We start from the raw sequence: 25,664 nt of genomic DNA, 5'->3' as shown, positions 1-25,664 counted from the left end.
AACTTTATTTGCACATGACTTAGTATAAGTGTCGTAGAAAAGTATACTTTATCAAAAGCCCCCCTCCCAAATTGATTGAAATAATTCACAGAGAATCAAAGTTCTACTACTTGCCTAAATTTAGGTTCATGATCTTCATTCTCATGCCTCTCATCGCGTCCTTTAGTTTCTTTTACATGGTGGCTGTGTGTTGGGATATATTTCAGCTCTAACTTTCATCTCTAACTTTGGTTCTTTTGGGGTCAGTTAAGGAATTTAAGAGCAAGTTTCTCTCTATATGCCTTAGTTTAAATATTACAGTGTAGTCATATTATACCTTTTTAATTAGAATTACTCTAATGCTCAACAACTTTTAAGGTGAATTGTAATCTGTTTTTATTGTTTTGATTAGGAATTCATCAGTGATCAAGTAATACAGTATTACTTTAAGCCAGTAAAGATTGAGGGTCTGGATTTCTTTGTATTGCTTGTGGTATAGAAAGCAGATACATATGTGTTCATATTAGAAGATAGGAATTCTGAGTGCAGAAATGAGCAATTAATAACATTTTCTTCTCAATGGAGAAAATTTTTCTGTTAATAGTTATTTTTAGGAAAAATATAAAATCTGAGTGATTTACTTTTAAGTTTCCTTATTGCCATTTTTACATAGTAAAACATATACAGCTATTTGCCCTTGTACTGCTTTCTCAGTTAAAATATGAAAACATTAGTTCTACGCGGAAACATCCTTCTACATTATTATTCTTGTTTCTTGACTGTTATTCACTTAAATGTTTATTTGTAGTTTTTTTCTTGTTTCAATTATTGATGCTTAAAATGGATATTTACTACCAACTACTAGTGTAGATTCTGTATGCCCGAATAGAAAATAGTGCTGTAGGCATTAAAATAATGACTGCATATATATCTTTTTCTAAGTGGGAGAATATGAGAGTGCTGTGTGAAGAGCACCCAGCAGAGGAAGCAGGCCCTTCCTGTCCTGTGCTGTCACTTCACTCCTGTGGGGAGTCTGGTTCCTTGGCTCTAAAAGAAAGGAATCGGCTCTACACGCTTCTCTTCCTGCTTCCTATTGGTTCAGATTCCTTGAATTCTTTGAATGTTTAAATTGCCACATTGGGCTTTCTCACTTTTTATCTTTAATGTTTAAGAATTTGTAATTTTGAACCTAGTCTGGGCAAGAGATGTGTGCCTCAGAAGAGAACAGCGGGCAGGACCGGCAGGAGACATACTTGTGAGAGGCTGAGAAGTTCCTCATTATCCCCAGTCCATCAGCAGGAGCTAATCTTACACAGAAAAGCAGACTCATTCCATCACTCCGAATCCCAGCCAGTTAAGTGGGTGAGACCCTGGTAGAACCACAGGAAGCCTGAAGCAGAGGTGGGGAAGGGGCTGAACCCCGAGATAGCAGTAAGGGCCAAAGCCTTTAAAGGGGTGGGTGAACCTATGGCTCCACCCTGAGGCTGTGAGAGAGAGGGAAAAAAACCAGTTTGGTGGTTCCTGTCTATAATTCCAGCATGCCACAGGCTAAGATAGGAAGATGAGATCTTTGAAACTAGCCTGGGCTACATAATGAGTTCAAGGAACTATTCAGGTGATCACTCTGTCTCAGAAAACAAAGGAACATCTCCAAGCAGGTGAAGGCTAGAGCCAGTGTTCACAATAATTAATCCTGGTGTAGTCTCACACTTTTCACATCTAAAAATACAGAAAATTATTCTTTGAGGAATATTAGATAATCTAGTCCTGCCCTAAATTCCCATAAGAGCAGTACAGGGAATGCCTTAGGACATAGGGCTTAATTTGATAATGAAATCTTAGTAAATGGTTTCAGTTTTCTTTTTTGTTGTTTTGTTTTGTTGGGGTTTTGTTTGTTTGTTTTTAAAGATTTATATATATATATATATATATATATATATATATATATATATATATATATAAATAAAATATATATACAGTGCTCTGTCTGCATGTACTGACTGCACACCAGAAGAGGACACTAGATCTCATTATAGATGGTTGTGAGCCATCATGTGGTTGCTGGGAATTGAACTCATGACCTTTGGAAGAGCAACCAGTGCTCTTAACCTCTAAGCCCTGTTTTATTTTGGTTTTTGTTTCGTTTTGTTTCTGAGACAGGATTTCTTTGTGCAGCCTTAGCTGTCCTGGACTCAATTTGTAGACCAGGCTGGCCTTGAACTCAGAGATCCACCTGCCTGTGTCTTCCTTCCTAAGTGTGAGGATTACAGTCATAATCCATAAAACAGGCACCTGGCTTGCAGTTTTCAAAGATGTTTCAACTACTTTGGAAGGATTAAGACGTAATGGAAAGACCAATTAAAATAGATTCTTAGTGACCTTGACCTGGTTTTTAATCTGTGCTACTAAAAATTTGACCTGTATCAAGTAATTTAATTTTTCTGTTATAGTTGTAAAAAGGCAGTATTGAATTAGATCTCTAGAATCTTTCTCAGTCCTTAGCCTTCTATTTTAGTTTTCAAAAAAAAAAAAAAATTGCAACTGAAGAAAGTTGAATTCAGAGTTATGATTTGCCTAGGACTGCATAGTGGATAAATGGTGAAGGATAACAAAGCTGGAACTAAAATAGGCCCTCACTGTAAGTATTCAGCCTACACATGTCTGTCAAATGACAAAATACATTTCTGTGTGTGCATAGTGGAAAGAAGTCTAATCTTGAGATATGAAGTTTTGGAGCCTAAACTTGGACTTTTACCTTGGAAAAAAAATCTATCCTAACTGTGCCCTTCCTTACTTTATAGATGGCTTTCAAGACAAAATAGAGTGAAATAGATTTTGATTGTAAAACACAAAACAGGGGGACTGGAGAGATGGCTTAGAGGTTAAGAGCACTGGCTGCTCTTCCAAAGGTCCTGAGTTCAGTTCTCAGCAACCACATGGTGGCTCACAACCATCTACAATTAGATCTGGTGCCCTCTTTTGATGGACAGGTGCAGTAAACAAACAAACACATAGATAGATAGATAGATAGATACATAAATGTTTTTTAAGTACAAAACAAATGAATTAAAAAAAAAAACCCTCATTTAGATGTAGTAAGCCATAGATAGTATCTTGATCTTTCAGATACAGGTTAAGTTGTGAGATGACATAAAGCAATGAGCTTTGTTTTATTACATTTTACTGAGCAGATAAGAGTTCCTATGCTTAGTGCATGCCAGAGGAAGAAATGGTCCTTAAGTGATGCGATGTGTATACTTTGTTAGTCTGATCATGGGTAACAGAAGCCAATCTTAAAGTAGATGGAGGCTTGCCTTGTGAGAAAGACTTGTTTACTTATGTTAAGTCATTGAGTAGCTAACACTTTGGAGTAGTTACAATCTTTTGATGTTGTAATAGAACTTTGTCCTAGAACCTGGGAGTAGTCCATTACATAGTGCTGTTTTCTTTTCCCTCTATAATTCCATTGCTTCAGTCACTCAAGACCAGCTGAAGAAGCTGTTGTGAAAAGCAAATTCTTTAGCCATGGTTGCTTATTGCCAGAGCTACAACTGCAATCCTTGGCGTAACTAAAGTTCCCCACGGTATCATAGCTTCTGGTGTTTTTTTCCATGATAGAATATTGCAAATTTATATCAAAACGTAGGTAAATATCAAGCAGAGAATACATAGAGAAACTCTATCTTCAAAAGCAAAACAAAAGGCCGGGCTCTGTGGGGCACACCTGTAATCCCAGCGTTCAGGGAAGCAGATACTAGCGGTTCTCTGTGAGTTTGAGGCCAGTCCAGGCTGATACACAGAGAAACCCTGTCTCGAAAACAAACAAACAAAAAACAAAAGAAAAAGAAACTGAAAAGTGTAAGAGAAAAACTCTGTTTAGAGCAACAACAACAAAATATTTTAGGGGTGAAGCTAATAGAAAACTGTAAAGTTAGGAAGATCAAAGCAAGAAACAGCATTCTGACTAAGAGGCCCTGGGTTCAATTGATAGTGTGCACTATCGTCTGTAATTCCAGTTCCCGGGACCCAGTGCCAACTTCTGCCCTCTGGGAGCACTAAACATACAAACAGGCAAGGCACTCATACATAAAATAAAGTGAATACATTTAATAAAAAGAGAAAAAGACTCCTGGGGCTTGAGACATAGCCCATCAATTAAGAGCACTAACTGCTTTTCCAGAGGACCCAGTTTTGATTTTTAGCACCCACAGGGTAGCTTACAACCATCTGTAACTCCAGTTCCAGGAATATAGTGTCCTCTTCTGGCCTCAGTGGGCTCCATGCATACACATGGTGTATAGACACACATGCAAACAAAACAACACCCATACGGAGAAAATAATGAAAAATTAAAATAAAGACTTCACAAAAGTTGGGAAAAAGAGCACTACAACTTAAAAAATAGAAGTATGGTCCAGTGTACAGCAATGGTGGAAGTCTTGTCTAGCCAGTTTGGCAGTCTGGACCACATCTTCGCTAAAAGGCTGGAGACATGGCTGAGCATTTGCTGCTCTTCTAAAAGACCCTAGTTGAATTCCCAGCACCCATATCATGTGGCTCACAATTACTTCTAACTCCAGCTCCAGAGTTCTGATTCCTTCTTCTGACCTCTGTGGGCATACACATTCGCATGGTGTAAATAAAAATAAAATTTACAAAAAAGAAAATAAAAATAGGCTACTAAAAGCTGTGTTATTTAAAGTATGAAGTTTTTACGGAAAAGATAGAACTTTAGCCAAATAGTTTTGTTGCAGCCTCACCATGCAATGGAAAGAAAATAATGTGATCATATTATATTTTAATATAAAACATTCTTTTAAAATTATTTTTAAGATTATAAAATAACTATAACAAATTATAACATAAAATGTAAAACAAAAAACAGAGTGAGTCAAATTAAGCATGTCACTTTATTCTTAACTTAAAAGTAGTTTTTAGTATCCAAATTTAGTATTTTTATCTTTAAAAGTTTTTACTTTCAAAAATGAAAGTGGCTAAATATTACTTTTTTAGATAAATGACAGATGTTTTAAAGATCTAATTGTATGAACACTATTTCAGATATAATTCGACTTTACGCATTTGGGCTCTTAATCCACTTAGACCTAGGCAGAGAGACTAGCTCATTACAGATAGGAGCACACAAAGGTCAAGTCACTGGTCATCTAAGCCACAGCAAAAGTTCCATGGTCACTTTTATTAGTTTGCCACGAGAATTACTTTAATCAACAGATTCCAGTTCTCGGGAAATGTGAAGGTTCCCTATCAATACCAGATGTTGCCTGCACTGCCTCTGAAAGGCTAGAAACAAAAGGAGCGGAAGGAGAACGGAAGGACGCGCTCTAAGAGCCCTGTCAGAGCCTGGCTTTTTGTTGTTGTTTTAGTTAAACAGAAGTGGGCCCTTTGACCTGACCAGTAAAGGTCGCTGAATGGTTGTCCTGAGCACGTACATATGAAAACAGGACATGTACTTAAAAATCTTTCCTGCTGGGGTGGGGGTGTTGCTCAGTGTCCAAGGCACCTGGGGCTTTATCCCCAGCCCCACAAAATAACAAAACAAAACAAAACAAAAATGCCTTTCTTGCTTGTGTTATCTTAATCTATTCACTGATTTTGTTTAGTCAGCATCAGTATTGACTCTGTGCCAGTAGTGTGCCAGGCGCTTTTCCTGGTGATGGGAACGCAGCAGTGAATAGATAAGAACCCTGAGTCTGTATTTTAGGGGGTGGAAGACAACAAGTAAACTGTGGACTTGGGTGAAACACTTTTACTGCTCCATAGAGAAAGATCAAAAAATGCCTTGCTGACAAGGGGAAGCTGGAACAGAGGTGAAATAAAGCAATGGCACGTATACCTCCTAGGGAATTAACTTGAGCTGCTCTACCACTGAGAAAGGCTGTTCCAATTTTGTCATCTCCCATAAATTCATCCAGAGCTGTCCTTAAAGGTTTTCCCTGCAGTTGGAAATTTCTAGCATGATTTTTGTTTTGTTTTTGAGACTGTATTTCTCTATAGAAGACCAGGCTAGCCTCTACCCACTAAGTGATGGGTTTAAAGGTGGGTACACACACCATACTCCTGGCTGCAAATTTCTTTTTTTTTTTTTTCTTACCCCTACTCCCACCTTCCCCAAGACAGACTTTCTCTGTGCAGCTCTGGCTGTCCTGGAACTTACTCTGTGGACTAGGCTGGCCTTGAAATCAGAGATTTGCCTTTCTGTGTGCTGGAATTAAAGGCCTATACCATCACCGCCCAGCAGAAATTTCTAAATAGTATTTCCACTTTAAAAAATTCAACCTATCTACTTCTGAGTTCTGTTTTGAATGACACCTCATAAATGAGAAAAGGTTGTTACATTGTTTATCAAACTAACTATTGATACTTCTAAGATACCTACTGCCTTTTATTTGAAAACTTGGTGTAGCACATGCTTTTAATTCTACCCCTCAGGAGGCAGAAGTGGGTGGCTCTCTGAACTTGAAGCCAACCTGGTCTACATAGTGACTTCCAGGACAGCCAGGGTTATGTAGAAAGACCCTCTCTCTCCTGCCATTACCCCTCAACTGACCACGTGTTAATGGTTACATTTCAAGTCAGATCTCTTTTCTCTTTTTCTTGTTGGTGCTTTGGCTACACCTTATTGCCATAAGACACTGAACTGTCTTCTGGGCTCAATTCCCTAACACCAGAGTCATCTATAGCATTTATTAACTGTATTCTGTCAGGTCTATGCTTACATGAACACTCAGGATCTTATTTTAAAGCTTTTTTAAAATTTAATTTAGTTTTATTTTATGTGTATTAGCGTTTTGTCTGTGTGAGGGTGTCAGATCTTGTAGTTGCAGACAGTTGTGAGCTGCCACATGGATGCTGGGTATTGAACTCAGGTCCTCTGGAGAACACTTAACTGCTGATGCATTTCTCCAGCCCAACACTCAGGATCTTATATGGGTGTCCTCCATGTTCTTTCTCCATGGTACTGAGCAAAAAACCAGTGAACATAATAGCCTAATTTTATATTACTCGTCCAATTCTGTTTGCCTTTTAGAAACAATCCCTGGCCTTCCTGTATTCTGATGTGGCCAATGCCTGACCACATTGAGCTGCCTGGCCCTGTGACTTTACCTTTCTCTGATCCTCTGAATTGCTTAGCATGGCATATTTTCTTTTCCCTGAGAATGAATTTTTAAAATTACCATTGTATATGCATGTGTATGATATATGTGTGTGAACACAGGCGCATGTGCCTCAGTGCATGTGTGGAGTTAAGCCTTGCAGGGGAACACTTTTTTGTGTGTATGCTTTTTGGTTTTTAAAGGCAAGGTCTTTCTACATAGTCTGGGCTATCCTAGAACTCTCTATGTGGACCAGGCTGATCACAAACTCAGAGAGATTCTCCTGACTCTACCTCCTGAGTGCTGTGTAATGCTCCTTTTAAATTGTATCTTACCATGAATTTCTCAAGTGATTTTTAACTACTATTCCTTCTAAACAATATGAGAAATTAATAAGTTAATTTCTATAGTGAAAATGCATGTTAATTAGTCTCAGTACCTATTATGGATATATCCAGAACATTGCCATTTTTCACATGTAGACCTGCATAAAAAATTATGCTTATTTACGTGTTTTCTGTTTATGAATGCATATTTAGATATTTTTAGAAAGCAGGAAAGTATGCTTCATTGTCTCAAAAGAGTTAAAAATTCATTCAGATTCATTATGAACTCAGTCAAATATTAAGGAGTCTGGGATCAGAAGCAGTAAAAGCTATGGGAAATGTACTATTTGAAGGAGAGTGTTGGATTCTATTCCCTTGCTTTGTAATATAGAAAAGGCTTTTTAGGGCCTAGTGGTTAATAACATGTATTGTTCTTAAATGAAGACCCAAGTTCAGTTCCCAGTACTCATATCAGATGGCGCACAGCTTCTCATAACACCCCTCTCCAGGGCATGCCTCTGACCTCAGGCACAGGTACATGCATACATACACATAAGTAAATAATAATAATAATAATAATAATAATTTTTAAAAGAAAAGGCTCTTCAGGGAGCATCTCAAGGTACCCACTAAAAACAAATCTGGCAAGAATTTCTGCCACTAAATGAGCCTTAAATAATAATAATAATAATTTTTAAAAGAAAAGGCTCTTCAGGGAGCATCTCAAAGTACCCACTGAAAACAAATCTGGCAAGAATTTCTGCCACTAAATGAGCCTTAAATAAGCACACCATGAAGAAGCATAGTGTGCTTAAATGAAACAATTTAATATTACGAGTGAGTAACATTGTTGAATCTGATGATGACCTAATTTTTAAATGTTTAAAAGCACGCGTGAGCTTGTGTGTGTGTGTGTATGTGTGTGTGTAGAACATATTGGTATTAAGCTCTACCTTTGAATTCCACTGCTAGGTGAGTTTTGTTAACCTTTAGTATCTATATCAAGTTTCTTTTGTGCATGTGCCTTTGCCAAAAGGAACCAAAGAATAGATGGGACAAATGCAAGATTTAAACCATCAATAATTATGTTAAATGCAAATAGTCTAAGAGCAATCCAATTAAAATCGTAACAAAATAGGGACTGGAGAGACTGCTAAGTGGTGAACACTTACTACTCTTAACCCACATAGTAGCTCAGTCCTTGGCACCCACATGGTGGCTTGCATCCATCCGTAACTCCAGTTCCAGGGAATTGTATGTCTTTTTCTGACTTCTGTGGACACCTGGCACACACATGGTACCACACATTCATGCGGGAAAAAATAATATACATAAAATAAATCTAAGACAATCTTATGGTAGTAGATAAAAAGCAGGGACTACTTTATGAAGCCCATAGGAAGCCAGTTTTAAATACAGAGACACAAACATGCTAAAAGAGTGAACCAAGAGTGTTGAAGCCTGAATGAAATTAAGGATTACTAAGGATGATTCTCCTATCTGTAGAGAGATTGGAGATCATGTAACGGAATCAGAGCTGGTTAGTGGCGCAGGGAATGAGTGTTCTTATTCATGTTTGGAAGTGTTACAGTTGGGACATTTGTGATAGAGTCACATGGGATTCTTTAGTATCCAATTTGAAATATGAATCTGTAATCTGGAAAAGTACTTTAATCCTAAACGTATATTTGGAAATAATATAGATGTAGTTAAAGCCACAACAGTAGCTCTAGCAGTATATGTGTTGGCAGAGTATCTAGAGGAACATCCCTACTAAAGCACCAGAGATATACATGGAAAAGAACTAGCAGAAAGGCCAAGGCCAGACGTTTTCTATTTTCTAATCTAGTTTCCTTTTGTGAGGCAAAACAATCTCAGAACTTGGCTTTAGGCAGTACAAAAACATTTCCTGTAATGTAGATCCAATAATATTCCTTAAAACACACAGCAAACAATAGCAATTCCTGCCTTTGCTTCCCCATTGTTGGTTTTTCTGCCAGCACTGGGGCTTTACTTTTACTTGGGCAATCAGGATCTCTTTTAGGAGCACTGTGTCGGAATAGTCCTGACATCCTTTAATCTCGGGAGGAGTCTGTGCTTGCTTTAGAAATGCATGCTAATTATGGAAGGTCATTTAGAATGCACTTAGAGCTTCCACTTTTCTGACAGTATTGTTTGTTTGATGGGATTCATACTAACCTTACTGACAGAAAGGGTCTGGTTTCCTTCACAGGATTAGGTACCAAAGCAACAGATGTGTAGAGAACAATTACGATGACAGTTAGCTTAGGCAAATAAATCATGTCATGAAGCAGCTTGCCAGAGTCAGAAAAGCAGCTCCCTGAGTGCTGGGTGGCAACAGTGCTACAGAGAAAAATACAAGTGCCTTACTTTCAAAAGTTAAGCATGCCATTACATCTTTTCTTCATTGGTTATTTATTGAAGTATTAGTTATCTATTGGCAATTAAAACAGCAAATGGTTATTATCATATGAATTTCTGAAGATCACCATAGCTATGTGGTTTTGGCTCCTATTTTCTCTTGAGAGATCTTGAAGTTGTCAGCCAGCTTCACAGTCAGCTTAAGGCTTTACTGGAATTGGAGAATTGGATTACTCCCATGACTGTTGGCCAGAGCCTTTACTGCTTTGCCATGAGGGCCTCTCCATTGCTGCTCATTATATGGAGCTTTTTCCTCCTATTCCAGAAGCAAGATATCTAAAGATGGAAATTGCCAGTCCCTGATAAGCCAACCTTAGAAGTCACATGCTGTGGCCTTTACTGTATGCTGTTGTAAAAGTACTCTCATTCTCCTGAGCTTGTTGTCTTGGAGGCTTACTAACCTACGCCTTGTCCTGGAAGCTTGCACCTCTGTACAATCTAACCTAGGTATAGATTGTTTTCGACCTCTGAGACTTACTGCTAAATAAGTTCACCCTTTCTAGTTCTTTCTGAACTCTTGCTGGCTAGTTCAATTTAACTGTCTTCTCTCAGCTTCTAACTGAATTGCTCTGCTTGGCCTCAAACTAGCTCTAGCGATCTTGACTTCTCATTCTCTGGCTCATTCTATCTTTACCTGTGTCTAGCTTGTTCTGTCTTCAACCTGTCCCTGTAAAAGTCTCCTGGTAATACTGCCTCCTCCCTTGCCCCTCTCTCTGCACTGTTCTCTTAAATCACTTCTCTTTCTTGTGCTGTTCTCCTGACAGCTGGGTGTGTCCTATTCTGTCAAAATCTTTCTTTGGTTTGTCACTTTGTCTTTTCCTCAATTGTTTGAGATTAAAGGTGTGTACTAAGGGTGTGTCTATATTCCAGCCAGAGAGATTAAAGGTGTGCTGGATTAAAATTCCTCTGCATGCCCTGATCACACAGACTAATCCTGGCACAGTTTATGGGTGGGTAATCTTTAAGTTACACAGCATGAACTGTTAGAAGTTATTGGATGATCCTGCAAGCGAATTTTAAAGGGTGCATGCTTTGCCAGCCTTGATAGAAGGCAAATTCTATCATCAGCTTTCTTATTTGTGCCTTAGGATATTTAATTTATTCTACAGTGTGGCTGTTACTTGCTAATGTTCTAAAAATATCGCTGAACATTCATATATCAGATCCTGGGATTTTATTTTGAAGATCCTTTCAAAGTCATATGTAGTTCTTGTTAGTCACCTACTTAGATAAACTTAAGTAAGTTTATTGTTTCTTGTTACTGTTATGCAATCTGTGTTTTGTGGAACTGATCATCTCTGCCTCCCGAGCACTGGGATTAAAGGCATGTGCCACCACCGCCTGGAAATCACTTCCTTTTTAAGGGTTGTGCCAGGTGCCATTCTAAGCATTTTATACGTATCTTTTCTTTGTCATCACTTTGCTGTGGTTTGTACTTCATCAGAATGGGTCCTATGTTAGAATCTTGGCTCTCAGTGTGCTGACATAGCTGTCTTGAGACCTTTTACCTAGAAGTTTGTTATAGTAAGAGAACCTGGCCTCTCTTAGTGCTCTGGATTCTTGTCTCACCCTTTAATTACTCCTTCTTGTATATGGCTCCCCCGGCCAGGAGGTGATAGGCAGGGAGGGTTTCAGCAGTGCCTCAGTATGATGTCTAGTCAGTCAGGCTCCAGAACTTTGAGCTAAATAAATTTCTTTTCAAATTACCTAGCCTTAGGGATTTCATTTTAAAATGGAAAATTGATTTATTTTTCTTATTTTATTAGTGAACTGCATGAATTTTCTCTAGGGTTATAATTCCTCTTCTGTTTCTGAGCCCTCTCAACCTCACTTTTTAAAAGAACTTAAAATAACTTACTCTTTCTTTGGGATTTGCCTCGAGAATGATGTCTAAGATGTTTTCCCTCACACACCCAATTTGAGTTGACTGTTCCTCCTTTGGTCTTGTGTACCCTATACATTTTAATATTATGGCGTTTACTATGTGGTGTTGATATTTTTATTTACCAATCTCTTTTCTTTATTAGACTATAAAACTGTGACATAAAAACTAAAGCAAAACAAAAATCCAGGAACTCTAGAGTCAAATAGCTTCAGGCCAAATTCTGGATCTATCACACACTGTCCCTAGCAGTTTACTCTTAGCTACTTTTCATCTTTTGGAAAAGAGCAGTAACGAGAAATAGTATCTTCTCTTAGAGTTTGATGTGGGAATAAACAATGTACGTAAAGTGATTGGTGCTTTACTATGGCGTTGAGGCAGAATTACTGATGGTTTATTACATGCAACATTCTCTGACAAAATACCAAAGAAAATAAACTTAAAAGGACTGAGATTTATTTTTGGCTCATGGTTCTAATGGTTGCATCTTCATTATTTTGAGTCTTGTCACTGGACAGAGTATCAAAGCCAGGAATGCACAGTACAGGAAGCTTCTATATTAATCTGAGCAGGAAGCAGAGGGAAGGAGGAGCCAGGATTGTAACAGCCCCTTCAAGATCACACTTTCAGTGGCCTTACTTCCTCCTACTAGGCCACACCTCCCAGTAGTGCCACAGCTGGAGACTTAAGCTGTTGCTGTTAAGTTACCAGTATGGCCTAATAATGTTTATTATTCGGCCTATAAGTATTATTACGGCAGTATTTTCTAACCTGTTAGCAATCAATCAAGTCACAGACAACTGTTATATTTTAAAATAATCTTAGTTAACCTGGGGCAGGGCAGATAGTAATCCTCTAAACTACTTCCCATAGTGGGGCAGGTATCCCATATCATATCCTTCTAATAATTCCTATCAAGCTACTTTCCATCCATAATCCCAAATACTTGCTAATGTTTTCATCTGGGCCAAATCCTCCATCCATGCCGGCCATGTGCTTCTCCTCCACTTAACCCATGATGGCACAACCTTCTTCTCTCTTTTCCCCTCTGATCTCTCTTTTCCCCAAGATGCTCTCTGGCTCCTCAAGCTCAAGAACCTTAGCCACGCCTATCCCATTTGCCCTGCCCAGGCGTGAAGGCCTTTTATTAGTCAAGCAGGTTAGGCTCTCAGGCAAAATACAGGTGGGCCAGAGAGACAGCAAGCAATAATTAGCATATAAAACATCAGACCAACTCTAAGCTTTGAACATGAGCATTTGGGACACATCACAGATCCAGGTGAAAGTACCAAAACTTTTGTTTAGATTATTAATAACCCTATGTGGTAGGGTCTACCATTAATGTGCTGTTTTGTCTTGGCATCTTCAGAAGAATGATTGATAATATTTTGAGAGGGGGAACTGCTGGTAGGGACAGGTAACAGGGTGGAAGCATGGTTTAAAAAGCATGACAACAGGCAAAGGAAGAACAGAGACAATGAGGAAAGGAACGTAGTTTGTATCCTAGTATAGACATAGTCAGTAATAGCACACATTTTATGAGCCTTGGTTTTAAGCCCCTGTTGTACCATTCACTAGTCATGTTGACATGTATGTTAACTTTCATCTCTCTGATTTTTTTATTTGTAAAATGCATGGAGTAATAGTATCTATTTAATGAAAGAATGAATATAAAATAGCATAAAGCCTGACATGTAATAGATGCTCAATAAGTACTAACCTTGATAAACAGAGAGAATCATGAAGGTAGGCTTTGGGTAATGAAGGAATAAGACTGTGAAATATGTAGTAATTCCTTTGTGTTGTTAGCCATAGTTATCAAATTCAGGGATCATAGAAAGACCACTTGCTCATCTTCTTCCTTACAGTGTATGTTTCTCAATGCCAACATGAAATTTTTGTTTAGAAGGTCTAATGTGCAATTAAAATGAATTATCATAAATTCATATGAATGTGATTTTTTTAACATTCTGCTCTTTTATCCTGATTATTTTAGTTTGTGCTAGAAAAAGGAGAACCAAATTTTTTCTAGCAGTTGGCCATTAAGATTTAAGGACTTTCTGATGTCACAGTAGAAACTGTGCATCTGAAATACCTCAGACTTGCTTGCGTTATTAGTATCTTAGAAAAAAAATCAGAAAAAAATTGAAGTTCTTTTGAAATATAAGAAGACAGAAAAATGGAACTGTTAGAATAGTATTGCTATTTAAGAAGAGATAGTCAGCTGGGCGTGGTAGCACATGCCTGTTATCCCTGCACTCAGGGAGACAGAGGCAGGCAGATCTCTGTGAGTTCAAGGCCAGCCTGGTCTACAAAGCAAGTACAAGATAGCCAAGGCTACACAGGGAAATCCTGTCTCGAAAAAACAAACAACAACAAAAGCAAAACAAAAAAAGAAAGATACTTACTTTTTAGGAACTTATGTCAGAATAGAAAAATATAGTTCATAGTTCCTAAGGAGACAGAAGATACATATATACATGTGCATACATGTGATGTGTCTGTATGTGTCCATGTTCCCTCTTTTTTCTCTTTTTTTATTAATAATTTTTACATATACATTTATATTATTACACATATATACAATAGATTACCTATAGCAAGAAGAACCGTGACACAATTAGGAATTATATAAGTGTTACATTCTTAGTGTTTTGGCTATTTGCATTTGATAGCCTTGAAGAAAACATCTTTCCTATCTTGGTGCGTCTAAAATTCTGAATATAAATCAATCTCCATCACATATTGTCATTATCAACTTAAAACATCTATCAAGACCTAAAAACATCTTAATTCCTAAACAACTAAGCATCATTGTAAAACTAAGCTACCTGGTCTTCAATTCTATCAGAGACTTGAGAAGGAATAAACTTGATTACCTGAGTATGCCGGGAGTGCAGGTTAGCAGCTTCCCAAATGAGAGGCAGAGGTCGGGTGTGAGGGCGGTAGAAAAGAGAGTCGTTAGAGCTATACTTCTCTTGTTTTGTGTTGTTGAGATGTGGGTGTTGAATCCAGGGCTTTGCACAGTGAAAGCCAGTCGCCTACAACTGAACTATATCTCACTGTTGCCCAGGTACTTTTCTTAAATGAAGCTGTTATGTTTTCTTGATTTTTATAAAAATCTAGGAGTAAAGGGAAACCTAGTTGTATGCGTTTAATTAACTTTTCTGTGAACTCTTATATCCTGCACTCCAAAATAAATTATAGGCCATTTCAGAAAGTAATACTTTATATTATAAAAAAATCATTGAAAATTCAAGTCAGTTCCAAGAAATATTAACTTTTTTTCTTGAGTCCTCAGGTAGAAATGGTAGTGGTTGTGATTTTAAAGACAATGTTATTAGGTAACGAGAGGGCTATCTGGAGATAACAGCTTTTTTTTTTTTTTTTTTTAAACAGTTGTCTCAGTTGTGCCCTGTTGATTTTATTTACTTAGGGACAAATATCTAATGTGTATTTTTTTTAACTTTTATTAACAAACACATGCACACATACACCATGGTGGGAACATGACCCAAGGTTATTTTGCTGTTGTTAAAATTAGTATTTTCCCTTTGTATACATTGAGTTAAGATGATCTGCTTCACCTTTCTTAACTATGTAAAAAGAATTTATGATCAAAGACCATATTCAATATTAATTCTATATTTTGCTTTAAAAAAGCCATCATTTCCAGTTAATGATATAGCAATACTTTTTGTTGTTAAGGGGAAGTATAGTCATCTCTCAAGCTATGTTTTGTTTGCATGTACATCTACACCTCAGAAAAGGTCATTGGATCCCATAGACAATTGTGGACTGCCATGTCAGTGCTGGGAATTGAACTCAGGACCTCTGAAAGAGCAGCCAGTGCTCCTAACTGCTGTACCATCTCTCCAGCCCCTATTCTATTTTTAATAAACAGAAAGATAAAATCTTAAAAATGAACTTCAGCACAATTATTACAGAAAGAATTAGTATATAAATTTAAACTCTAATCTTTGTTACTAAGAATATTTGTAATATTTCCCATGAAATAGTCAAAAGTTTATAAGTAAAAAGTGGGAAAGATGCTGGGCGACGTGGCGTACGCCTTTAATCGCAACCCTCGGGAGGTAGAGGCATGTGGACCTCTGTGCGTTCCAGGATAACCAGGGCTGTGTAGAGAAACTTTGTCATCCCCCCCTCAAGGAACTGGCAACAAAAAAGAATCTTGCAGTCATTTTAAGCATGATCTGACAGGTTGGCCTTGAAAGTAATGTCTAAGTCTACTGCTGCTGCACATAAAATACTAGAGAGCAGGTGGCTAACAAGCCACAGGCATGCACATCTTAACTGCTGTGGGAAGGCAAGATGAATGCACCAGCAGAGCCTGTATCTTACGAAAGCTGGAATCCTTTTTCATAGATGGTCTCATTTCTCTGATACCTTCATGGTACAAGGGGCTAGGCAACTGTCCAGGCTGCCTTTATGAGAGGCATGTGCTAAACTCAGTTGTGCTGCAGAGGCCTTTGTTACCGTCACACGTACCCAGGGCAAGACTGGCTAGACCAGATCCAAAGCCAGACCAGATCTAGAAATAGGAGCATAGGTTTATCTACAATTTCTAGGAAGACAAGCTCAGCCAGTAGCTCTTTCCTACTGACTCTGTTCTAATTCCAGAAAACGAAGTAAAAAAAACAAAGGCCAATGAAATGAGTGCTTCAATGTGTTAACATAGGGGTGTGTGTTGTTTCACACACTAAGCAAGTGCTTTTCCCGGAGTCACAACTCTATAGCTTACGTACTAAGATTGGATCTTGTTTCATGCATAGCCTAGGCTGACCTGGAACTTGCTTAGCCCAGACTAGGTCAGATTCTGTCCTTCCTTCCTCTGCCTCCTGAGTGCTCCAGTTACAGATGTGTACCCCATACCCAGCTCACTTTATTTAAAAACAAAACAAAACAAAACAATTCTGTACTAGAAGAAAACTGTACTAGAAGAATGGGTTGAACTTGATGTAGCATTTGCCATCTAGGATTATATATGTGGGTAGGGTAATTACGAGATTCCCATAACCTAAAATCTGATCATTTTTATTTTCTGGCGCAGAGATCGCAGTTAAGAGGCAGAGATTATTTGAGAAATTTCTGTAATTGTGGTCAGTTAATCATAAGATGTTTGTCTTTAACCAACTTGTAGATCTTAGTCATAGCATTATTAATAGACAGTTCATGTCCCCTCATTTCAGCTCTGCAAGCATATTTACTCCTGACTTTTGACTGCCCTTCTCATGCTTCCTCATCACTTACAACTTTCTCTTCCTTTTCTACAAAACTTGGCAAAGCATCCTTTACTTTCATCACATTCTAACTTCCTTTCAAGACTGTTCAGGCCTTGTTCCCCCTTTTAATGTCTGTTTCTCACACTGTGTCAGTTCCCCTTAAAGTAATTATTCCCCTATACTGTGAGTTTTTACTCATTTTTCAGCTGTTAGTTCATAGAGCTTTATGAATTTGTAATCACAAAGTTAACTTCTTGGATGATGACTCTCTGACTCTGCACACACAGTGGATAAGAAGCATGTCTGTTTGCTGGCCACTGCCCTCAGTGTTTCACACGTTTGCTGTTTGTTCAGAGCTGGCTGGTTTGCAGCGTAAAAGAATTTGTTTTTTACTCTGGGTTGTACAGAATACTTTGTTGTATTCCTCTATGCTTTACACTTTAAAGAAAGCATTTGGAAAGTCACTTTAAGACAGTTGACATGTTTACTTTTGTGGGTTTAATGCATATTATTATTTGGCTGCTATTGTGGAGGGAGAATTACAAGAAAAAGGAGTGGATTAGTATTTTAGGCAGTGTTTCATTGTGTAGGTGTAGCTATCCTGGAACACATGATGTCCTCCAGGCTGGCCTGGAATTCACAGAGCTTCTACTGGGGTTGAAGGAGTACACCATCACATCTGGTTTAAAATTAAGTTTAAGGGATTTAGAAGAATATGAAACTAACAAGCTTCCATTTTTAACGTTATCCTTACTTTAAGGTAGACTTAATCTCAAGGAATTTGAGGAACTTTAATCTTCTCACTTCATTCATTTATTCTGAAACTTGCATTATAGTAGAGATTGTTAATGAGCAAGTAAGCAAATGTAGTGACAAGTAATGACAGTGCTGTAAGATCAGAGGTGGTGGGGGTTACAGCCCTCTTGACAAGATGTTCAGAGAAAGCTTCATTTGGGAGGTGCTTTTTGAGGAGATTTGCATAATGGTGAGCCTTGGAGTGCTCTGGTGAAGGAATGTCTGAGATAAGGAAGGAGCGAGCCCAGCAAGGCAGGAGAAGAGGTGGTTTGGTTTTGATGTTTGATGATAGAGAATGATTAGTTCATGCTGTACATAGAGATAAAGTGAAGGTGCTGAGAGAAGGACCAACACTTCTAGACAAAAGAAGATACACGTACTGGGCGGCTCGATAGATAACTTGGTTTATGTTTACATTTGAAAAGATATATTGTCTACCATAATACCATCAGAAACTTACATAACACTTTTTAAACACTAGTCCAAATTCTGAATTCACAATCCTGTGATTTAGATACCCTTACCCAAGTATTTCTACTTTACAGTTAAGAAAAATGGGCATACCACTAATCCCAGCATTCAAGAGACAGAGACAGGAAGATATCTGAGTTCGAGGCCAGCTTGGTCTACATGGCAAGTTCCAGGCCAGGCAAGGCAGCCTCAGAAACAAACAAACTAGAACTGGAGAGATAGCTCAGCCATTAGGAGCATTTGTTGCTCTTGCAGAGGACTTATGTTTTCTTCTTAGCACTCATATTGCATCTAACAACCATCTGTCACTCCACTTCAGATCCAGGACTGTCTTCTAGCCTCCACAGGCATTAAGTATATGTGGTATATAAAGGCAGATATATAGGCAAAACTACCCACATACATAGATTTTATAAAGCATTTAAACAAAACAATAAAAAATCTAGCTCTTTATGTTTTTTGAGATGAGGTGAGCGATGGACAAGAAAACATACTGTTTGAGACTATAACTTACTTTCAGTAACGTAATATTCAAAAGGATATTCAGTATCTTAATTTACTGGGTTTCTATCTTTTGACATTTCTTTCCTGAAATATTTCTTTTTTGTTGTTTTTTTTATTTAATTAATTTATTCAGATTATAGTTCAATTGTTATCCCATTACTTGTATCCTCCTATTCCTCTTTCTCTCCCATTTTCACCCTATTCCCCTCCCTTAGGTCTATGACTAAGGGGGACCTCCTCCCCCATTATATGGTCATAGCCTACCAAGTCTCATCTTGGTAGCCTGCCTATTCTTTCTCTGAGTGCCACCAGGCCTCCCCACCAAGGAGAAGTGGTCAAATATGGAGCACCAGAGCTCATGTCAGAGTCAGTCCCCGCTCTCCACATAACTGTGGAGAATGTCCTGTCCATTGGCTAGATCAGAGTAGGGGTTCGATGTTTACTATTGTATTGTCCTTGGTTAGTACAATAGTTTGAACACACCCCCCCTGCGCCCCCATCCACCCACCACAATGTTCTTCTTGTAGATTTCTAGGACCCTCTGGGTCCTTCTATTTCTCCATCTCCTGTATTTCTCTTACCTAGAGTCCCAGTAGGACGTCCTCACATCTATCCCAATCTCTTGGTAAGTGAAGACTTTCGTGGGACATGCCTTTTGGGCTAGTGCCCAATTATAAGTGAGTATATACCATGTGAGTCTTTCCGCTTCTGGGTTAACTCAGTATGATCATTTCTAGTTCTACCCATTTGTCCACAAATTTTGGGATTTCCTTGTTTTTAAAAGCTGAGTAGTATTCCACAGTGTAAATGTACCACAGTTTCTTTATCCATTCTTCTACTGAGGGACACTTATGAGGGGCTATTATGAATAAGGCTGTTATGAACATGGTTGATCATATGTCCTTGTTGTGTGGTAGAGCATTTTCTGGGTATATTCCAAGGAGTGGATTAGCTGGGTCTTGAGGAAGCCCTATTCCCAGTTTTCTGAGAAAGCGCCACATAGATTTCCAAAGTGGTTGTACAAGTTTGCATTCCCACCAGCAATGAAGGACTGTTCCTCTTTCTCCACAACCTTGCCAGCATGTGGTGTCACTTGAATTTTTGATCTTTGTCATTCTGATGGGTGTAAGATGGAATCTCAGAGTCGTTTTGATTTACACTGAAATATTTCTTTCAAGGTACTTTTGTTTGCTTTGCTTTGGCACTTTCATAGTAGAAACTTGTCTGAAATACTTGAATGTCATTCATGTGTAAGTGTAAATCACTAAAAGTTAGCTGGAGGCTGTATTTACCCAGGAAGGGATTTTGACTGTGTGGTGACTTGCATAAATATAATTCCCTTATAAAGCCTTTGGTTTGCTAATATCTGTAGTTCTTTCCTCTTTGAGTCAACATTTACTTAGCTTGATGTTTATGTGTTCATACCTGGAATGTATGATCATAGTTTCAAGCATCCTAGGCTATGGAGATAGGAAGCAGTCAGGGATATGTAATATTTGTGATCAAAAAGTTTCTTTAATGCCACCTTCTTTAGTATGGTAGCTCCTTTTAAACACTGTCTGGAGACATCAGGACAAGCACTTCTGTTTTATGCTCATTAAATTTCTATTTTTCATCACTAGAGACAGAGGAAGAGGAGGCAAATCTCTTGTTGTTTAGCTTACCCTTAGGTGGACTTCTGCCAATCTTCCTGTTGCTAATTCCCTTTTGCCTCACTGTCCAAGGCATCTGCTGTCATGGCTGCTGGACCTTCTGGGCTGTAAAGAGTTTATATAGGGAACCCGGAAGATGTTTCTGTGGTTAAGAGTGCTGTCTGTTCATCAGGATGATGTGGATTTTATTCTCAGCTCCCTCATGCCTCATAACCATCTGTAACTTCAGTTCCAGGACATTTGATAGCCTTTTTTGGCTTCACAGGCACTGCATGCACATGGTTCATAGACACACATGTAGATTAAGCATCCATACACACAAGAGAAAAGAAAAAAAGGGGGGAGGGAAGAATGGGAGGATACAAGGGATGGGATAAACATTGAGATGTAACAAGAATAAATTTTAAAAAAAAATTTAAAAAAATTAGAGTGCTTTTGGCTGGTTACTTTTCCAGACTATTGGGCTTCCATCTATCCTTTTGTCATGTAGTGAGTAGGTTAGCGCTTGACTTATGTCTTCCACATTCACGTTTATGTATCTGATATTCCCTTTCTCATTCTCTTTATGCAGTATGTCGTCTTATGTTTGCCGTCTTTTATTGGCATTGTTTATTTTTTAAAGAGTTAGTTTAATGTAATTAATTGTGGCTTTATTCTTACAGAAGTATTGTTTGTACATGTTTGGATTTGTCTTTTTCATTATGACCTCTTTTTTTAAAGATGTATTTTATTTTTATTTATGCGTATGCGTGTGTAGCTCTGTGTCTGCGTGCATGTATATATGTGCACGTGCAGATGCCCACAGAAGCAAGAAAAGGTGTTGGGTCTCCTGGAGCTGAAGTTACAGGTGCTTGTGAGCTGCTTTATACGGGTGTTGGGAACCAACAAAGGTCCTCTGAAAGAACAACACCTACTTTTAACTACTGAGCCATTTCTCCAGCCTTAGCCTTCTAGGTGTTTGTCACTTTCAGAGTCTCCCTTAACAACACAAGAAACCATTGTAATTTCTTGTGATACACTAACTTCATAAAAACTTCTCAATTTAGGACCAGTCCACTACAAGCAAGAGTATCTTTCCTTTGACGTTTTGATAAAAATTTCCTGGTAAAACCAAACAGGGCTTTTCTTTGTGGAGCAACTTTAGATTATGATTCTTTTTTTTTTTCAAGACAGAGTTTCTCTGTGTAGCTCCCTCTCCGACACCCCCCCCATCCCCTTGTCCTGGAACTCACTCTGTAGACCAGGGTGTCCTTAAACTCAGAGCCCATCCTGCCTCTGCCCAGGATTAAAGGTGTGCACAAGCACTGCCTAGCTCTGATTCAAATTTTTAATAGTGGCAAGATTACTCAAATTATATGATTTTTTAAATTGAGCTTTTATGATAGTTTTATAGTTTTTAAATGTAGTCTAAGGTTTCTAATTTATTAGGATAAAATTATCTTAAGTCCCCTGTTACCTTTCATATCTTTTCTATTATGTTCCACTTTTAGTTCCTGACACTAACTAGGTCTTCCTTTTCTTTTTACCAACTTTACTGGAGGTCTGTTTGTTATTTCAAACAATAGTTGTTACTTTTGTTGATAAAACCATACATTTTATCTTTGTTTTCAGTTTTATTAAATTCTGCTCATAGATTTATTTTCTTCTTGCTACCTTCTTTGAATCTTTTGTGCATCTTTTCCCTAAATTCTATCTTCTTTCCTAGTAAGGGTTGCACATCACTAGTCTAACTTGAAATTTGAAATGCTTCAATATCTAAAGCTATTGTTGTTCTGGGGGCAGAGTCCAAGGCTTTATTCAGACTACAAAGGCATTCTGCCTCTGGGCTGTTTTCCAGCCCCAAATCCAAAACTTTTTACATCCAAACATGATACTGTATCATGTGACGTATCATAGACAAAAATACAACTAATATGTTGATAAAATTACAATTGACCATGTGTAGAAGTTATATTTGAAGCGTAAATGAATCCTGTATTTAAACTTTGGTTTCATCCCCAATACATTTCATTATATGTAAGTGAATATTAAAAAACAAAAACAAAACAAAAGCCAAGATGTATATATTCAATGCTGGAGAAATATTTAAGGGCATACATTTTCCTTTTTTTTTTTTTTTTATGTGCATACAATATCAAAGTAGGCAAGCAAGAATTTGAAAATGGAGTAAAGGGTCTAATTTTGCCTAAAGTTAATAGTGCTTACCCATAGCAAACTTTTTTGTTGTTGTTTTGTTTTTGTTTTTATTTTCGAGTCAAGGTTTCTCTGTGTAGCCTTGGCTATCCTAAACTCACTTTGTAGACCAGGCTGTCCTTGAACTCACAGGAACCTGCCTGCCTCTGCCTCCCTGAGTGCTGGGATTACAGGTATGCACCACCACACCCAGCTTTATAGCATACTTTTCATATGTACTTGGAAAAACCATACCTGCTGATGTTGTTAAATGCCCTTTTCTTTCATCCAGGACTCACCTTTATTTGATCTCATTAAGCAGTCCAAGGATGGAGAAGGACCTGATCACCTTGAGTCTACTTGCCCTCTCAGTCTCCCACTCCAGAGCAACCACACTGCAGCAGACATGTAAGCAGAAATGCATTATGTTTTCCATTCAAACTGCAAGGATACTTTGATCATAAGGGAAATGCAAAACATTATATAGAAATTGTAGGACTGGAATTTTTCTTAAGACATTGTTTTTGCTTTAAGAGTTAGGAGTGTAAGATACATGACCTAAATAAGGTCATATAAATCACATGGAGTTGGTATAATGGGGACTTTTTCATGACAGAGAAGATGAACATAGGGACCATTTTCCTAAGATGTCATTTCCATGGTAACTTGCACCAAAGTATTTCTAGCTCACAGAGGCGCTGTAATCATGCGTGAGTTTACTTGCTAAGTAATATTTTCACATAAGTCATCTTTATACTTTCCTGTAATTCAGTAAATGGTTAACAGTACTCATCACTGGTAAGATTAGATGGCCTGGCTCTTCTCCCTTATAGGGCTTGTGTCTTGGAGGAAGGAAACATGCACAAACAAAACAGCACAGCTGACTTTAGAGTACTTGTGCAACAATGCAACAATGGAGTGACACGCAGGCGAGACAGACGTGGGTACAGTGTTTACAGCTGCTCCCCTGTTTCTGATCAAGTGATATTCTGACTGGAGACCTAAATGCTGACCAGGCAGAAATCATCTTATTTGGGGAAACTGTCTAAATTGGGGACTGGAATGAAACCCAGGGTGGATGGGTCATAGTTGGAGTGGTGAAGGTGAGGCAGAAGCAGCTACTGGAGCTAGATTTTCTAAGTTCCTAGAGTTTATAAAGGTAGTGGGGAATCATTTAAAGACAGATGCAACTTTGTATAATTTGTATTAAGTGATTATTCTAGCTGCTATAAGAAAAACAGGGGGCCTGGAGAGATGGCTCAGCGGTTGGGAGCACTGACTGTTCTTCCAGAGGACCTGGGTTCAATTCCCAGCACCCACATGGCAGCTCACAACTGTCTGTAACTCCAAAATCTGACACCCATAGACATATAATGCACATAAAATAAAACTAAATAAATTAAAAAAAAAAAAAAAAAACAGCTGAGGTGGACTGGAGGGCTAGAAAATGTCAAGACAAAAAAGTGGAGAGAAAATTTTGAAGACTGAATATTTTAAATGAGGGCTATAGGTGAGTTGGTCTGATATAAACATTAAAATGAAGGGCCTGAAAAGTATTTTGAGATAAAAATAACAGGTTTTATGTTGATTTGACTTAGAGGAACTAGACAAATTGAGAAATTTAAAATTTTCATTCCTAGGCTCTTTTACTTTAAAACACTAGATGTGATATAGTGACATTTGTTTGAATAAGAAGGACTAGGTGAAGGAATCCAGAGTTCTGCTTTGGCTGTAGAAAGTTTGAAATTCAAGTAGTGCTGCTCATTACACAATTGGATGTTTGCACCTAGAACTCGAGGGAGACATGTTTTTGTATGTTAAGTAAGTTTACATTTATCAGTATGTAAGTAAAGAAAAGTCAGGGAGATTGGAGTTTGGAAAGGTAGCACATTTTTCCTGTTAAGCTAGCTTTCCCAGCTTGTGTTCAAATAGCTGACTCACAGAATTTGGTAAAATGTGTCTGAGTGTATGTGTACAATCAAACATAACTCGTGTGCTTGCATGCATGTGCGAAATGAAGACTTATTCTTTGTATGTATCTAGGTATCTTTCTCCTATAAGATCCCCAAAGAAAAGAAGTTCAACTACACGTGTAAATTCTGCTGCAAATACCGAGACACAAGCAGCCTCAGCCTTCCATACTCAGAAGCCATTGAAATCTACCTCCCTTTCCCTGTTTTACAAAAAAGGTCAGTAGAAGGTGATGAGCACGGAGTCTGGAGCCCGGCCGCCTAGGTTGAGTCGTGACACGAGTGCTTGACCACTTGATATCTCCATGTCGCAGTTTCTTTCCTTATAAATGGAAAATAATAATCATCTGTAGTGTAATAATATTAACATATAGGTCTTAGGGGATAATTCATACATATGAAATGTTGTCAACAGGGCCTAGAATATAGTAAATTCAGAAAATTCAATTTTAGTATTGTTGCTTCCATTGTTATGATTTCAGGTTAGTGTTTGGAAATACAGCAATATTACTTTGCTTTTCAAGTGTATGTCTAGAGTTTGGATAACATAATGTAGTATTGCCCAGGACAGACACATTGCTGGGATATTTAGGACATGTAAGAAGTACCCTGATGAGGTTTCATAACACTCATGTGTGGACATAGTACAATACAAGGGCCACCTTGCAAATCTGTGGTTTATGTGCACAGGAAGGTCCTCACCTACTAGAAGCTCTTTGCAAGAATGAAAAGTCAAATTCCTTTGAGATAAGACTTTTCTTGATTTTATTCATTATATATATACTGAGCTTCATAAGCATGCAGTAAAACTTGGCCTTGAGCTATATAGTAGTTCTCAAAAGGCAGGTCCTAACCAGCAGTATCCACCCAGAAAGTTGTATAAGTGAGGACCTTTGGGATCCCACCTCCATCTCATTTAGAAATCGACAGGTGGGCCGTAGATGCTTTACCAATCCCTTGCCAAGGCTGACACACAGTAAAGCTTTAGACCTTTGGGGAGAAATTGTTAGCTTTGAAAACTTCTATTTACTTTATGCAAATCCTTAAAGGAACATTTTGAACCATGAGTTTTTACATCTAAAATACATGTATAAAAACAAAAATTCCTTCTCT

At 38.1% G+C, this 25,664-nt stretch overlaps 1 protein-coding gene across 2 annotated transcripts in view; it reads left to right on the top strand.

Annotated features, from left to right (window-relative positions):
* Rb1 (RB transcriptional corepressor 1) overlaps positions 1 to 25,664 on the top strand; it is a 136,983-nt gene that overhangs the window by 91,448 nt on the left and 19,871 nt on the right. For both annotated transcript variants that reach the window (XM_051160824.1, XM_051160823.1), the window contains exons 18-19: positions 22,874 to 22,989; positions 24,625 to 24,770. In XM_051160824.1, coding sequence (XP_051016781.1) covers positions 22,874 to 22,989; positions 24,625 to 24,770 — 262 coding nt within the window. The remainder of the gene's footprint in view (positions 1 to 22,873; positions 22,990 to 24,624; positions 24,771 to 25,664) is intronic.

The sequence above is a fragment of the Acomys russatus genome, chromosome 18 (assembly GCF_903995435.1).
Source record: "Acomys russatus chromosome 18, mAcoRus1.1, whole genome shotgun sequence".
Classification (NCBI taxonomy): Eukaryota; Metazoa; Chordata; class Mammalia; order Rodentia; family Muridae; genus Acomys; species Acomys russatus.
The sequence above is the reverse complement of the archived record's forward strand: the minus strand, read 5'-3'. Positions and strand labels throughout refer to the sequence as shown.